Raw genomic sequence first — 16,618 nt, forward strand, 5'->3', positions numbered from 1 at the left:
GATTCAAACGTGAGTTTTGAGCAGTGTAGAGTAGCGCTTGTTGTTTGTCATTTCTCCGATCACAAATGCAGACATGGTTTTATGTTTACGTGGCGCGATGCAACGCAACGTGTAAAAAGACAGTATAAGTCCGTAATCCGTATCCGTAATTATGTCCCCACTGGATGCAACAAATGCCTCGTTTATAGTGGGTTTTAATGTTTATGTGTCATCGCTCCGGCCGGACAGGGCATCACAATATAGTAAGGGGCGTAACATTTCCGTCACACGCTTGAGGTATTCGGCCAATCACAACGCACTGGATAGCTGGCCAATCAGAGCACATCTCGCTTTTCAGACCGATGAGCTTTGTAAAAATCGACGCGTTTCAGAAACGGGGCATAGAGGAGAAACAATAATGTACAGTATGTGGAAAATAATGTGTTTTTTAACCTTAAACAGCATAAACACATTTCATTACACCAAATACACAAAATAATGTTCTTTTTAGCAGCATCATATGACCTCTTTAAGCCTATTGCGTGCATTTGAACACAGAACTGTTCAGCTGCGCTGACGGCACGCTACTGCTGCGGGACAATAAACACAGTCGAGCCGCTCTTGACAGTCGTGGTAGCACGGTCTCGTGTTGTTTCCACCAGCTTTCCAATTTTTTTTCATCACTAATTGATGGATGTCTAAAATATAAAAATAAGGAGAAGCCTAAAACAGACCCAAGGCCCTGCCCGCGTCTGAACTATGACAGGCTGAAATGCAGATCCCTTTTTAAGTACAGCTTTTATTTTGACATTATTACAAACTGCACTTTTTAAAGCATTCTTTTTAAATACACATAAGTGGCCTTAATTTCATTTCCTTTCTTTCTTTTTTTTTTTTTTTTGATAGACACTGCAGTTGGATAATCAATACAATTAAGCACACTTTTTTTCCACAAGCCCTCTAGTATGCATGTAGGTATCCTTACTGTCACTACAATGCCACAAGCACACCTCTCAACCCTTGACCTGGTCACTGTGTGAAGAACAAATAGTGTCAGTTCTTTGTGCAGTCTGGAGGAAATTCTCTTGCAATACAAATTAAGCAATGCTGAAGTCCTTGGCTGGGACCCTACTGGGAATATAGAGTGCATCACTTTAGACTAGATATAGTTTGTACGGTAATAATGATATTTAACGATCAGTAAAATTATATAAAATGCAGAATGTTGATAACCAAACACCAGGGAAAAGTTAAAATAAGATGTCAAACCTGCTTCCTAATCTACGATAGAATACACAGAACATCTTTCAAATCTGTACATGACCTATTGGTAAAACTTTACTTGAAGCCTTTATGTATAATTCATTATAAAGGTATTCATAATGTACATTGTAATGCATTATATCTTGTCATAAATAATTGTAACCGAAGTTAAAATGCATTATACATATTTGAAGGTTTGTTTGTTGTGTGATTTAATGCATTTCTGAAGGTGTAAAAATGAATAGCTGAGTAGAATTATATCTATGGTTACAATTATTTATGAGATTATACAGTGCATTACAAGGCATAATTATGCATTAAAACTATTTTTATAATGCATTAGATATTAAGGCTTTAAGTGAAGTGTTACATACATACATACATACATACAAACATACATTATGACCTGAAATAATGTCAATAAAATGAATTTCGAAAATCAATTTTTGTCAGTTTACAAATTTTCACTGTAAATTATAAGAAGAATTGTTCTTTTTTACTTCTATAACTATACTTTACTATATAATTACATGGAATGTCCCATTAGATCTCTTACAGTTTTAGGGGAACTTACTGTTAACCAATTCGCAAGTTTTTACCTGAAAAGTGTTTTTTGCCTTTTTTTAAACCATTAAAATTATGATGATTTTGGTTAGGAATTGTCATGAGTGTGTTGTACTAACTAGACTGTAACATGAAGAGCAGGAAATGAGGCTGATCAAATCCTTGACTGTCAAGCTGTTCCCCAAAGTAATGCCTGACATTGAGAGACTTGAAGTTGTGACTCAGAAATTGTGGATCCAGAACTGAGCCTGAAGTGTTTCATTCCAATTTATCTGTGCTCTGTGATTAAAACCCACTTTACAAAAAAAAAATTCAGTGATACGCTACAAAGATAAATATATTCTGCAACATTACACAATTTATTTGTACATTAAATGTGCCTAAATTAGATGTCTAGCCAAATGGGCAAGAAATTAGATGCCAAATGGGGGTCTGCACAGCCAGGCAAACCATTTTTTCATAGTGTGAAGAATAATCTTGTTGCACTATAAAGAATCCATTTTGTACAATAAAAATATTCCATTGATGCTAAAGGATCTTCACTGAACAACAGATGCCAGTAAATAACCTTTATTTTTAAGTGTGTGTGATCCATTCACTCTCCATCAGCAGTGCTTTGGTCAACAGCAGCACATTAAATGACATGTTGACTTACCTTTTGGACCCAGTGGGTGTAATTTTCCATGGCAAGCTCCAGGTGTTGGATCCGCTGGTTTAAGCAGCTTTGCTTCCCCTGTGGAGATTCTTTCTGGACACTGTTACCTTCATAATTACCATCATGTTCTTCTGGCCAGCTACCAGTCCTGCTCTCCTCATGTTCTGGCAGAATGAAGGTGTAGCTACATTCTCCATGCTGAACAGAGTTTAAATGCTGACTGCTGCCACCAGAAACATCCACAAGAAATGTATCCACAGGTGAATCTTCAATGCTTGATGTCCTCACCAGCAATAACATCAAATGCAGAAGAATATCGATCTTCATCTTTATGTCAAAACAGGTACAGCCTGCCAAATCTTCTTGCACGTATTAAATGAGTGATCATCTCTAAACAAACATATTTAGGAGATGTGTCAGTCCATCTCAACATACAAAGAAGCCATTTTTCCAGAAACTACATATGATTGCTCTTCTCAAACTGAAGTGTTTACCATTGAGACGCCAGTCCTCTGTCCTGCTTCAGTACCATAGAACAGGCATGTGCTGTACGTGTATGAGAGAGTGAACAGTGGGTTTTGTAGACTGTTCAGAAAAGACGGTTCTATCAACAGATGGCTGGTCAGTGTGAGTGTGTGTGTGTATTTTAAAGGGGTGTTGTAAGAGTAAACTGCAGACAGATTGTGTGACTGTGCAAGAATGTGAGTGAGTGAGAGAGTGTGTGTGTGTGTGTGTGTGTGTGTGTTCGCTTTTATAGCAGAAATAGACATGTAAGGCAAGTGCAAAACATTTACCTCTATAGAGCAAAGATGATACTAATGATTAATGGTGTGGCGGGATATAAGCCACAACTATAACTTTAAATATATATATCACATATGCATACATACATTGCTATTTGCACTTCTGGTTATGGTAACTGCATTTCATTGGCTCTGTACTTGTAATGTGCATGGCCATATGGCCACTTTTACATCTCATGTCATTAACCCTAGTAAAATATTCAATTGCAGTCTTAAACATTATCATTATAAATGATTAAACATTAAATATTGTAATATAAACAGATATTTTTGTGCTGTTTTAATGTCAGTAAGAGGCAAGGGTTTTATATTTCTATAATTCTTTCAATAATCACTCTCATAACCTGAAAGCTATCCTGCATAAAACCATTTTTTTGGAAAAAAAAAAAATTGCTCAACAGGGATGTTTTAGTAATTAGTTAATTTTTAATGTAATGCGCGTCATTGGTGGCATGCCCAGTGTAATTAATCAACTATTTTAGGACTTGAAGTATTATTTCAATTCTTCAAGTCTCCTGTTCTTTGACCTATGAAGCAAAATAAACGTTTGGAAAACAATCGAAGCTGACATTTTGTATTAAGTATGACGAGCCATACGTTTGGCTTCGTATCCAAACTGAATCAATATAACAAAAACAAGGTTTCACAATCGGCCATAATTCCATCAGGATTCTGGTGTGTTGCTGTGAGAACGTGACAGCAGGATATAATACTTCACGTATCATCATCTTATATAAAGTGACTAGAGACTCGCACTTCTAAAGGAGCTACTGAGCTATTTTCCTGCTTTCTGTTCATTCAATCCCCTGAATTCTCAGGGTCAGATGGAGTTTTCTGGGTTAGCTGTCAAAGTAGCTTAATGCGGAGCGATACGCTTCTTCAACCATTTGGCTTTCTAATTCTTCTGATGGTCACAGAGGACAGTCTGTTGTCTGCACTTCATCCTGTCTTAGAGGCCATATTACAGGCCTACATCTTTTATCTGTGCACTAATAACTTTCACAACTCTAGTTTCCTGGATAAAATGGAAAGTTAAGGGCTATAAACTAAATATATTTCAACAGATATTTTCTTTGGTAACCCTGTATATGTTTACTCATAGGAAATGTGTCTATACTTTCTGCATTAAGATAGAGTATAACAACAAGCATCCAAATGTACAGTACATGTTTTATTAACATGCCACTTGTTATCTGAAATATGGTCACTCTGTCTTCAGTTTGTATGAACTCAGGTTTCATCTCATACACAAGAATTTGTCAAACTCAGTTGACAGATGTAATAAAATCTACAGATAATCTCTAACCACATCTAACACAGTCCTTGTATAAATTTACAAAGTCTGAAAGAGTATTACAGGTAGATTTCTTCTCTAAGATTAGATATGAGAATAGCACTGTGCTGCAGTGATGACGTCTTTTTGCACCCTGGTTCCCTCGACAAAACACCAACAAAAGTTTATGATTCTTATACGTTTTGTTCATCATCATGAACTTCTCTAAATTTTATGAATTTTGAATCCTAAATACAATAGCCAAATGTAGGTTATAACCCACGATCGCATGACTTCCAACAACTCTCTTAGTATTTATTTAAAAGACGTCACCGACAACCTCTGTAGACCTGTTTAGCCACTTGTTAACAGCCACCATTTTTCAATGTAACTAAAAACTTCAGGACGATGGAATTGGAAGCAGGGTTGCCAGGTTTTCACAACAAAACCCGCCCAATTCCTACTGAAAACTAGCCCAAAACTAGCCCAATCATGTTTCGGGGGGGATCCCCCGATTAAAATCTCATTCCGGTGGGGTAAAATACACGTTTTTGGTGGGGTTCCCCTGGTAAAATTCGCATTTTAGGGGCTAAATATCACGTTATTGGGGTTGCTTAAACCCACGGACATGAAAAACAACCTGCGGCAACAGTGTTAAGTAGCCCAATTCCGCGGGAAAACCGTGGACTTGGCAACACTGATTGGAAGTGATAAAATGGAAACTTGTTTGCAGGTTTTGGCCTAATACAAAAATATGTCAACTGTTTAAATATTGTGTAAAGTATATCCTATTTTGTCTAAAAGTAATTTGAACGACATTCATTGTTTTCAGCTGTCTATCATAATAGAGACAGAAGAGTCACTGGTCAATGTAAGGCAAATGAAATCAAATCAACTGGAAGTGAAAAAATGCATTTCTGAGGGGGTTTTTTTCCTACAAAAAATAGGCTACGTCACAGTCTAATGTTTAAATATTGTGTACAGGACATCCCATTTTGTCTATCATCTGTCTTATAATAGAGACAGGAGAGTTGGTTATTAAGGTAAATGATGATTAGCCTAAACTATAAACACTTACTAATAACCACTGATAAGAGGCATCTCTAAAATATCAGATTGTGTGCAATCTACAGACCTGAACCAATATGTTTTACAGATGTTTTACAAACAAAACGGTAGGCTAAGAAACATCAGTACGCACGCAGATATCCTCCTGACTACCAGCTATGGAGTTTTGTCCACTGTAGAGGACATTATGTTTTAGCGATTTCTCTGAGACATTACATGTCACAGTTTTAATATAATGGCAAAACTCGTTTATGGCCATTTTACACACATTTTGCATAAAGAAAAATGTTTTTTAAGAATATCTTTCATAACATAGTTGAGAATCATCTTTACATAAAGTTTGGTATAAAAAAATTAAAATTGATTTCTGGTTAAAACAAAAATCCCACTCTTTTTGCCTTTTCATGTCTATTCATGTCTTTTTATTTTTTTAAAAACAGGACTTTTTAAAGTCCCGATGTCCTCTACAGATGACATGGCATAACATATGAATAAAATGTCATTTTTCAAAAATTGTATTTTTCAAATTTTTCCTTATGCTCTAAACAATGTAAATGACATGACAACATACTAAATTCACAAAACTGTTTTTTTTCCTGGTAGTCAGGAGGATATAATGCAAACTAATGCACATTTTTTGATGTCAGCCGTCACACATGTAATAACCAACACTGCCATTTGCTGGAGAGATAAAGAAGAACAGTTCATATTACTCGCCTGTCATCATCACTGATCTGCACGATAAATTCATAGTTTTCATGTGACATCAAAACAAAACTTTCCTCCACTGACCGCCTGTTATTTTTACAAAGTTTGTATTAAGTAGTAATGTATTAACATTACTATTAACAGTGATATTAAAAGGCCACATTCAGTAGGCTATATATATACTTTATTGATGATGCACATTTTGTACAGGCAAGCAGATGAACGCAAAATAGAAACCCAATGCGCAAAGTTTCACAATTTAGCGCATTGCGTTCATCTGCTTGCCTATATAAAGTATGTCGGTGTTTACTGAGTTTGATCTCACTGTATCGCTGTTCTACATTAAGGCACTTGAAGTGTTTTTCAATTTAAACGCTTTAGTATGACCAGCTATTTTAATCTAAAATAGACCAATACTGTGTTTATGACCAGTTTTTTTAGTAATTGAATCTAAACTAATCTAAAATAGCCCATTACTGTGTTTTTTTACATAGGCCTACATTATGAAACAAATTATATAACAAACATTTAAGCATGCTTACAAATTACACACCTCCATGCATGTTTCGTTTGTCATTTTTGTGGCTCTAGCCATGTGTAAAAATACTTTGTGATGTGTAAAAGCTTATAGCCTACTCTAAAATTCAGTAACTTTATTTTATGCTAATTTTAGATGTCTGTTTTTTTTTTCAAATACGCAAATAATGCCTTTTTATTTGTATAAAATTGCCTTTTTATTTATATAAATTTAGATTTATGTTGCATAACATACAAAAGACACATGACATTTTCATCATTTCAAGGACAAGTTCTGTTTTCTGCATTATTTCATCATAAGTTTGCAGGCTTTATATCATTATATCACCTTAAGATCCCAATCCTTTTACAGTACCATTATTATTTTTTTTACAATATACAGTAAATAAAAAGAGAGGGATTGCAGAAATCTCAGCATTAAGTTCTGTTCCAAAGAGCTACCAATTTACAATCTTGAGCAAAAACAAAAAACTAAAGGACAAAAATCCTTAACATTTATTTAGTCATAAATTCATCATTAATTAGTCTTAATGTCATTTATTTACACTTAAACACATTATTATTTCTCTGAAAGTATGTTTATAATCTAACAAATATTTAGACCCAATGTTTTTCATACAAATCACTTGTTGTTTATTAATTCATTACATTGATATAGCGCTTTTCTAGGCACTCAAAGCGCTTTACATTGTCAGGGGGTATCTCCTCATCCACCACCAGTGTGCAGCATCCACCTGGATGATGCGACGGCAGCCATAGTGCACCAGAAACGCCCACCACACACCAGCTTACTGGTGGAGAGGAGACAGAGTGATGAAGCCAATTAGCAGATATGGGGATTGTTAGGAGGCCATGATGATCAGAGGCCGATGGGCAAATTTGGCCAGGATGCCGAGGTCACACCTCTACTCTTTTTCGAAAGACATCCTGGGATTTTGAATGACCACAGAGAGTCAGGACCTCGGTTTAACGTCTCATCCGAAGGACGGTGCTTGTTGACAGTGTAGTGTCCCCGTCACTATACTGGGGCGTTAGGACCCACACAGACCACAGGGTGAGCACCTGCTGGACTCACTAACACCTCTTCCACTTTTTTTTAGTTTACTAACTCATCCACTAGATGTCACCATAAGCTGCTTTAAAATCAAACGCTGTTCTAATTTACTCCTTCACGGAAATCAGTTCCCTATCTGTCGGTCACTACGAGTTATGTCTTGACGACATAGGAGGAAGTAAACCCCCTATGTCGTCACGACATAACGTCTCCGTTCCCTCCATCAGCGAATGTTACATACGTAACCGAGACGTTCCCTCAAAAGGCCATATAGCATATCTCAAATAACCACAATATGTGGTGTTTCACACTTCCGCATAATGAGACCATTCTATACAGGGATCTTATAAACTGATGAACCAACAAATAAAACATGTTTACAAAGAGAAAAGCAGATGATTCAGAGTAGATTTACATATAAAAAGCCTTCCGTGAAAGGTCTGAGAGATTATTTGCATGAAGCTGACAGGCGGTTGAAGGGAATGGAGGGTAACACGAGGAGATGTTTCCGAAAAATTGAAGTAACATGGTGACAGGGCCATAATTCACCTGCCTCCAGCTTGATTTGGTTGTACAATTCAGCCGTGTTTATCTATATAGCCATTTTACATTGAAGGAGACATGGAGGACAGATGCTATAGATTGAAGTCAATCAAATTTCAAACTGCATCCGATGCATGAAATGTTTTGAAATGAAAAGAAAATCCTTATAAATGGTTTGAGAAGAGCCGAGTTGTATAGATTGAGACATGGTTTGAGCACAGATCACAGCATGGACAAATAAAAAAAATATTCAGTCTTTCTATTGAAAAGCTACATTGATTGACCACTAAATTTGATTAAATGTCTATGGTGGTTACAGCCCTGATTGTACACAACATCATCCATTAGCCCTAAAATACTTTATTCTAAGACTATGAACGTTTCTAAACCATTTCACCCAGTGACATTTTTCTCTTTAATTGTTTCAAAGGGTCCTGAAGCATGTCTCGAGAGACAGGGAAAAAAGAAAAAAAAACCTGTGGGGAAGTTGGTTACTGTTGGCACACAGACCTTTTTAGTCATACAGAAGTGTGATGCGATACGAAACTATGATGAATTTGTGATTTGCCATATTTGGATATTAAGGGATTTGCAAGAAACACACCATAAATATTTATGCATTTTTGCTCAATGAAACACTGGAATAATGTTTCCCGTTCCAGAAACTGATAGGATCTGCAGCATCAACAACAGAAGCGGAAAATCCACAGCGTGCCACCCACTCATCAGCCCAGAAGGAGGCCAGCTGAATGAAACAGACAGTCTGTGCAAGGCAGCTTCAACTTTACATTCTGCAGGGTGAAATACAGGTAACGGAGATGTTTCATACCGACAGAAACATTCTTTTTTTCTTGTTTAAGGATCTTGTTTACTCTCCGCCAAGAGAAGAACATAATTGCAGATGAAAGATGTTTGTTTCAAATGACAGGAGCGTATACATACGACAATGTGAATCATTCACTCCTGGAAGTGTTTTGAAATGTAAATACTAAACGTCTGCATTCAGAAAAAACAGCTTGTCTCAGCAAAGCCAGGCTGGGAGGTAAGCATATCATGAATTCATAAAAGTGTGGCATATATTTCAATCCTCGCAGAAGTTTTTATACAATGTCTAAGATGCCCAGGCCATGTTTCTGCCTGGCATGGAAATTATGCATGTACTGTAATGCACTCATCAAACCCCCGGAAATACTGAGCTATCCATCACTTATGGCTATTCCTAAAGTGTTCATTTGTATTCATAGTTTGCTGCAATTCTCTCTTTTGGCCTTTTTCCCCCCTCCCCCACCCCCATTTTTTCTTTAATTTGTTGTTCACACAGAGAGCTGATCTTGCAGCTTCTGGCATAGCTCGATTGTAAAGGATCCATCAAAGTTTTTTTGTTTTTTTTCTCCATGTCAGGATTATATAATGAACTGTTACACCAGGCCTCTCCACATCTATACCAAGTCTGACCATTAATCAAAATCTTCAAAACACTAGTGTTTACATCAAGCAAACGTTTACTTCTAACACACTGCTTATTGTACACTGAGCTGATAGACAGTTTGCTTGGACCCGCCTCAATTTTTTTTCTTCTCAATTTAAGAATAAAATAATTTTTGATCGATATACATATGCTTTAGTAAAAACGTGAATCTTCTAGATGGAAGACAGGAAAAAATAGGTTATAGTCAAAAAAATAATCATTCTCACGTTTACAGTAAAATGTGTGAAATAAAGTTTTTCCATTCACTTTATATAAAAAAGTAAGAAGATTATATGGTTGGTTCACCCATTTACTTACATTAATATGTGTTTAGAACCCCTTTTTTTGTTTTTATCACTGTGAAAAATTAAAGATGTTTAGCAGAATGTTCACACTGCTTATTTTCTGCACAATAAAAGTGAATGAGGATGGAGTGAGATGGTCTGGTTTGACACATCTGCATGCAAATAATATGCTGCTAATAATATACTGTAATATACTGAATGTAATGTTTTGACAATGATGACAAATATCACTGGTTGTTGCATATCTTGTAACCAGTCGCAACATATCCAGTTTGAATATATGGAAGTGCAAATGAGATTTCGAGTTTGTGTGTGTGTGTGTGTGTGTAAATAACTTAAATTTCAGTCTCTTCCTGACACAAAGGTATTGTTTTGCTTTAGGAGACTTGGAATATTGTACATTCTGAGTCATATGGAGCACTTTTTTGTCTTTTGGAGCTTGACAGCTCATCATGAAATTGTATGGTAAAAAAGCAGCGTCAGCATTCTGCTAAAAGTCCTTTTCTGTTTCATGGAAGAAGAAAAATGATAGGGTTCTGACCACCATGAGGGTAAGTAAATGATGACAGAACTGATATTTTTGGGGTGAACTTTCCTCTTATTGTTGTATTTTACATAGAAGGTTTTAAACATGAGCAGGGCACAAACTCTGGACAGTTTGGGTCAGGGATGAATACATGGAAACTTCATCATGCACTCCATCATTCCAGCTGCATCACTTACCACAATCCCGGGAGCATCATTTATATGATGTTACTGTAATCATTTACACTACTGCAAATGGTCAATCAAGACAAGAAGTCTGTAAGCTAGTGCTGGAATTAACCGTGAAGAGGAGGGAAACAGCAGTTATAACCACATCCCCCTGCCCCCCAAACCACTGCTTAAACTACACTTATATGTAGCACATAGTGAAACGAGCATCTAAGACACAAAACTTTCTCCCCTTGGTTTGCAGTTTATTTTTAGTCTACAGAAGTGAAAAACCAAGACATGCAAAATAAATGGAAAAAGGGTTAATTTGTGTAGGTGGAAATTTAAACACAAATGTAGAAAATTAGATCAAAAAGGTCATAGCTGAGAGACTGCAGTGTGTGTGGGAGTGGAAAAGAGAAGAGATTTGAGACAGAAGCATGTGATCTTACTCTTCTCATCACTAGTGACTCAACGCATGTGTAAAACTCTCGCACTGACACACACTCACACCACCTCTGACCTTTGACCGTGTCACTTTGACATATCCGGCTAACTATGTGATTGTGTGACAAGGCAGACCTGCATTTTTAATGAGCACAGTGTGAAGCATAGTTGATCGGGGAGAGTTTGAGGAGCTGAAACTCAATCTGAAAGTGTGATCAAATATTTCCACATCTCTGCTATAAAAATAGTTTTAAACATCTACTTATCCATATACTTGGTAAATTAATGTTACATGAAGGCTGTTGTTACATCCTAGCCCACAACTGGCATGGGTTAACACTAACAGAAAACAGTGTAATCTATTGTAGTATATAGAAAATACACCAAAAACTGTATATAGGAATTATTTTAATTAAAATTTTGTCAACACTGTAAAACCTTGTTACAGTGGCAGCTATGATTTTAACTCGGTTGTTTCTGTGGTTCAGCTCTGGCAGAAATTCACCATTTAAAAAATGGTAACAATGCGGTTGTATGGGATGGTATTTGACTGTATTCAGTATAAGTCACAACTTATAAAATATATTTTTCATAAAGAGATATACAGTATGATATGTAATGTATATATCATTACATAAATACATACGTACATAAAACACAAAATAGCCCTATGCATATAACAGATAACTGTTCACTTTTTTACTTTCAAAAACAAAAAATACAATGTTTTACAGTCAAATTAAACTAAAATTGCAAACTACTCTATATACAAACTATATATACAAATATATATGATTATATATTTAAGTGATTAAATAAATAAGCTTTCCATTGATGTATGGTTTGTTAGGATAGGATAATATTTGGCCAAGATACAACTATTTGAAAATCTGGGATATATATACTATTACCCACAAATTCTTCACTACCAGTAAATTTTGGGATAAAAAAATATTCATACACATTGACCTGATCATGTTTTGCTCAAGTGTTTTTTCTTTAATTGCTAATGTGACCTTTTTACACCTCAGATTGAACTAAATGAAGCATTGCTTGGTAACTGGTTGACCTAAATTGGTATTATCTAATTGTGTACTTAAATTTTATATATATTCTATTGTTGTTATTATTTACATCAGAGGTGCCTAGACTTTCTAACATGAAATGCTTTGATTTAGGGCTGTAGGCCAAAAGTTATTGTTATTTTCAAATTAATTACATTTTTAAAACATTCAATCAATAATTTATTGTGCTATAGCATGGTGGGCATTGGCCTGCAAGCCTTGGTTTGGGCATCTCTGATGTAGATGAAAAGCTTGTGTGGAAGTTGTGTCAAATTATCAATCGGCAATTTTTGTACCTCAGAGTTTTACAACTTCTACTATCACATCAGGAGGGTGACAATCATATATCATAGTGATTTCATCCCTATTGCTCATTCAAAACTGGTTAAAGTGACGGTGGTACAACTAATCCCGTGTTACAACACTCCTCCATCTCCCCTAAGAGTTTGCGAATGTGAAGACAAACCTTTTTTTCAACAAAGCAACTTGTGAAAAGTGCACATCTGTAATAGATCAATTCTACAAAACAATTCATCTTACATCCTTTTTCTTGCTCAGTATGAAGCAAATGTAAATATTCAACAGCACAACATCATTTAGCTTGTATATGTTGCCAGCTGTGAGACAATGATGAAACTGCACAGAGCTGAGAGCTGTTAATGATAGTCAGACATATACACTTATCTTACAAAGATTGTATCATTTTTGCAAAAGACACAAACAATAGTGTTTCCCGTGCAATTCTATAATGATAAATAGCCTCTACGGCTTTACGCAATTTGGATGATTGACTACTATAAGTGAAACTGAAAAAAATGCAGCAAAGAAAAGGAAAATCATTACAGACAATAGGCAGGAGAACAGGCTGTTTTACTATCATACCGCTCGATTGCAGTAAATTGCATCAGCACAGCCTCCGTTTCAATAGTCTAGTCGCTCCTTCCTAAATCTCAAGAATAACACGGTCTTGAAATCAATTTCAATAAGGAAAAAGTGACAAGTGCTTCATAAAATCGGCCATATAAGTTTAAGTGGATTTGCACTTCAACCTGTCAGAGAAAAGTCAAAACCGTGTCAGGACAAATGAACTTTCTGAAGGCTGATGGAGCAGATCTGTTCTCCAATAGGGCAGAATCTAAAAACTGCTCATTTTCACAAATTCTAATACTGTCTGTGGACATAAACACAAATATGACTTAAAGTCGATTTAAATAAATGATTATTATTAAACTGAAAGGTTAAATATTGATTTACTCATGTGGTGGGCATGACCTGTTAGATATCTAATACCCCTCCACAAATGGTCGCCAGGGTATAAGCTGCATCTAGACTATCATTGATGTTAAAGGCTCAGTTTTATTAAAGGACCAAAGAGGATTTGATATGTCATTCTCAGGGACACACTTTCAGCTTTTCATTTCATACTGAATAGACAGCAAAACTGGCCATGTTCTCTGCTTAAGCTTCATAGAATCCTAGGAATTCAAGGATTTTGATCTGTAGCATCTGTTGCACATTTTATTGAAAAGACTGGATTGCTGTGGCCTTATCTTCCATTTTACGTTGTGAAAAGACGAGGCTGTGGAAAACTCATCTAAAGAGCAGTCACACATCCACACACCAAAGTTATAGGAGCAGAAAGAGAGAAAACCATCCAATTAAGCCACTCAGTGGTTTCTCAATCAGTTCAATTCTATTTGTACTTCTTTAAGTGTTTATATTTTATTCAGAAAACGCATGACGAGAATAATGATTTAAGTCTAAAGGGAACTTTTTATCCAAAGCAGATTGGCGAAAAACTATTCTATGCCAAATGTACTTGAATGTGAACTCAATATGAATCGTTTTTTCTTGATTCCTTTGATTAGGTTTCAGTCCATTTCTACAGCAGAGGTCTACACGGTCTACACGGGTCTACACGGGTCCAAAAATTCGAACCCGAACCCGAAGAGACCCGTAAATGTGCTACACTGAACCGACCCGGACCCGTCTATTATTTTGAAAGTTGGACCCGGGCCCGTGCAGAACCGAGAAATGTCAAAAATGTACTACCCGGAACCGACACGGACCGTCAATTATTTGAAAGATGGACCCGAACCCGGCCGGGAAGACACAGACCTGTCTGGACCCGATCGGCACATATTCCACAGCAAATTGCTATTAACGTTACTGACGTTAGCTTTACTTATTTGCTATCATCTCTGTGCTCTCTGAGCCGAGTCTGAGCAAAAATTTTAGATATAACAACAAGACGGTTCATTCATAATATTATTTAAAAAATAATCAATAATAACTCACATCACTCATGAAGGTATCCATTATCACCGTGTGTGTGCATTAACTCCGCCCACCCTGCTTCTGATGACGTCGCTCGTGTTTTTTGTTTTTTTTCCCACCTTATTTCAAATTACCGACTCACACTTTCCTCATCCTAATTTTACAAGTTGAAACTTACAAAACAACACACGCACAGCGCTGACTGACTCTGATAACGGCCGGGTGTTCTCCGAGTCCGATTGACTCGGGTATTACACACAATGTTAAACAGACGCGGGACCCGAAGTAATAGATTGGGACCCGACCCGGACCCGGCTGACCATTTAAAATATAGCCCCAAACCCGTACGGATCCCGGGTCGGGTCCCGGGTCCTCCGTGTAGACCTCTACAGCAGATACCAAAAACCTACCCTAAACCATGTAAAGATAAAGTCTGAGAAACTAAAAGCAGCACAAAATTCTAGATGAAGGCAGAAATTTCTCGAGGACACCAAAACACAGGGCATTAGCATTAATAGGAACTGGTCCTCCCTTACAGCTTCCAACTCTTAGGCAAACACAGCAGAATTTACTCACTGCCTGAATGTGTCAATCAAAGTGGAGGGTTGAGCTCACACTGAATGTTTGGAAACCAGATGAAAACCCAAAAATGAGATGAACTAGCTGAGTTGCACTGGCAGCCACGGCTGAACATATCCTCCAGCTACAACAAATCTCACAGGGAACTGAAATGATTTCAGTTACCCTGACGACACAAAAACATTTGTTAAACCTTACATTTAGTGCCTTCCTACTGAAATATGTTCACAATATGTTACCAAATTAGTTGAGCTAACTTGGAAAAGTAGTCATAGATTGCTCAAATTGGATACATAAGAGATTAATCCTGTCTGAGATATTGCATGAAATATTCATTTAGCTGCTTCAGTGAATGGAATACAGGCTTGTATTTGGAATATCCTCTCTTTATCCCCCAGGGACATGGCTTGTCTGGTTATGGTTGCAAATATAAAACATTTTATCTATATAAGAAGATAAAACCTTCAATGGTCTGTACATTTTAAACCACTTTTCATAAAAAGGCTCACTTTTTTTAAGAAAAGTTTGCTTTACCTTCAGAAAGTCAAGTCAGCTCAAGTCACCTTTATTTATATAGCGCTTTTAACAATACAGATTGTGTCAAAGCAACTTTACAGTATTAAATAGGAAAATAGTGTGTCAATAATGCAAAATGACAATAGTAAGCACTCGATTTTCAGTTAAAGGCAGTTCATCATTGAATTCAGTGATGTCACCAACCAGCTCAGTTCAGTTTAAATAGTATCTGTATCTGAAGTATCTGAACACATTTTGACAGCTGACTATGTGCTTCAGTTGACCAGTAATATCAGCTACAGGTCAAGACGCAAATTTTATGGTATATAATAGGTTATTTGTTTAGGTCACTTTATTTTAAGGTCCAATTCTCACTATTACAAACCATTAACTTTGACTTTTGCCTCAATAAACTCCAAATTTGCTACTTATTAATAGTTAGAAAGGTAGTTGTTAAGTTTGGGTATTGGGTAGGACCAGTGTTGGGAGTAACGCAGTACAAAAGTAATAATAGACTATTACAGTAGTATATTACTTTTTGCTGTAACGCAGTAATATAACGCATTACTAATCAAATTTGGGTAATATTATTACTCGTTACAATCTCAGTAACGCAAGTTACAACAACATATTTTAACTCAAAATTAAGTGGTGAATTTACTAACACCGCAAAACAGCACCAGAGAAAAATAGTTCGTATATTTCCTGTTGCTGGAATTAAATGGTTGAGATGACTGCAGAGACGGATTCTACATTTGTGAGATGGACACACTCCTGTTATTTTCAGTTCATCAGAGAAAAGGATAAGAATGCATAGTCAGG

The 16,618-nt window shown here is 36.4% G+C and overlaps 2 protein-coding genes across 4 annotated transcripts in view; both read right to left on the reverse strand.

The window, feature by feature from the left end:
- Positions 1-3,080, reverse strand: part of LOC107686942 (angiopoietin-1-like) — a 17,131-nt gene extending 14,051 nt beyond the window's left edge. The window contains exons 1-2 of one of the 3 annotated variants that reach the window (XM_016484067.1): positions 2,956-3,080; positions 2,462-2,851 (exon numbers count right to left, since the gene is read on the reverse strand). In XM_016484067.1, the coding sequence (XP_016339553.1) occupies positions 2,462-2,788 (327 nt within the window). In that variant the 5' untranslated portion in view covers positions 2,789-2,851; positions 2,956-3,080. The other 2 variants (XM_016484066.1, XM_016484068.1) reach the window with 2 other exon arrangements.
- The window catches only part of LOC107686943 (carboxypeptidase Q), a 69,063-nt gene that overhangs the window by 4,886 nt on the left and 47,559 nt on the right, over positions 1-16,618 (reverse strand). The gene's annotated exons all lie outside the window — the stretch shown is intronic.

This window comes from Sinocyclocheilus anshuiensis, unplaced genomic scaffold (genome assembly GCF_001515605.1).
Source record: "Sinocyclocheilus anshuiensis isolate Anshui unplaced genomic scaffold, SAMN03320099.WGS_v1.1 scaffold1841, whole genome shotgun sequence".
NCBI lineage: Eukaryota > Metazoa > Chordata > Actinopteri > Cypriniformes > Cyprinidae > Sinocyclocheilus > Sinocyclocheilus anshuiensis.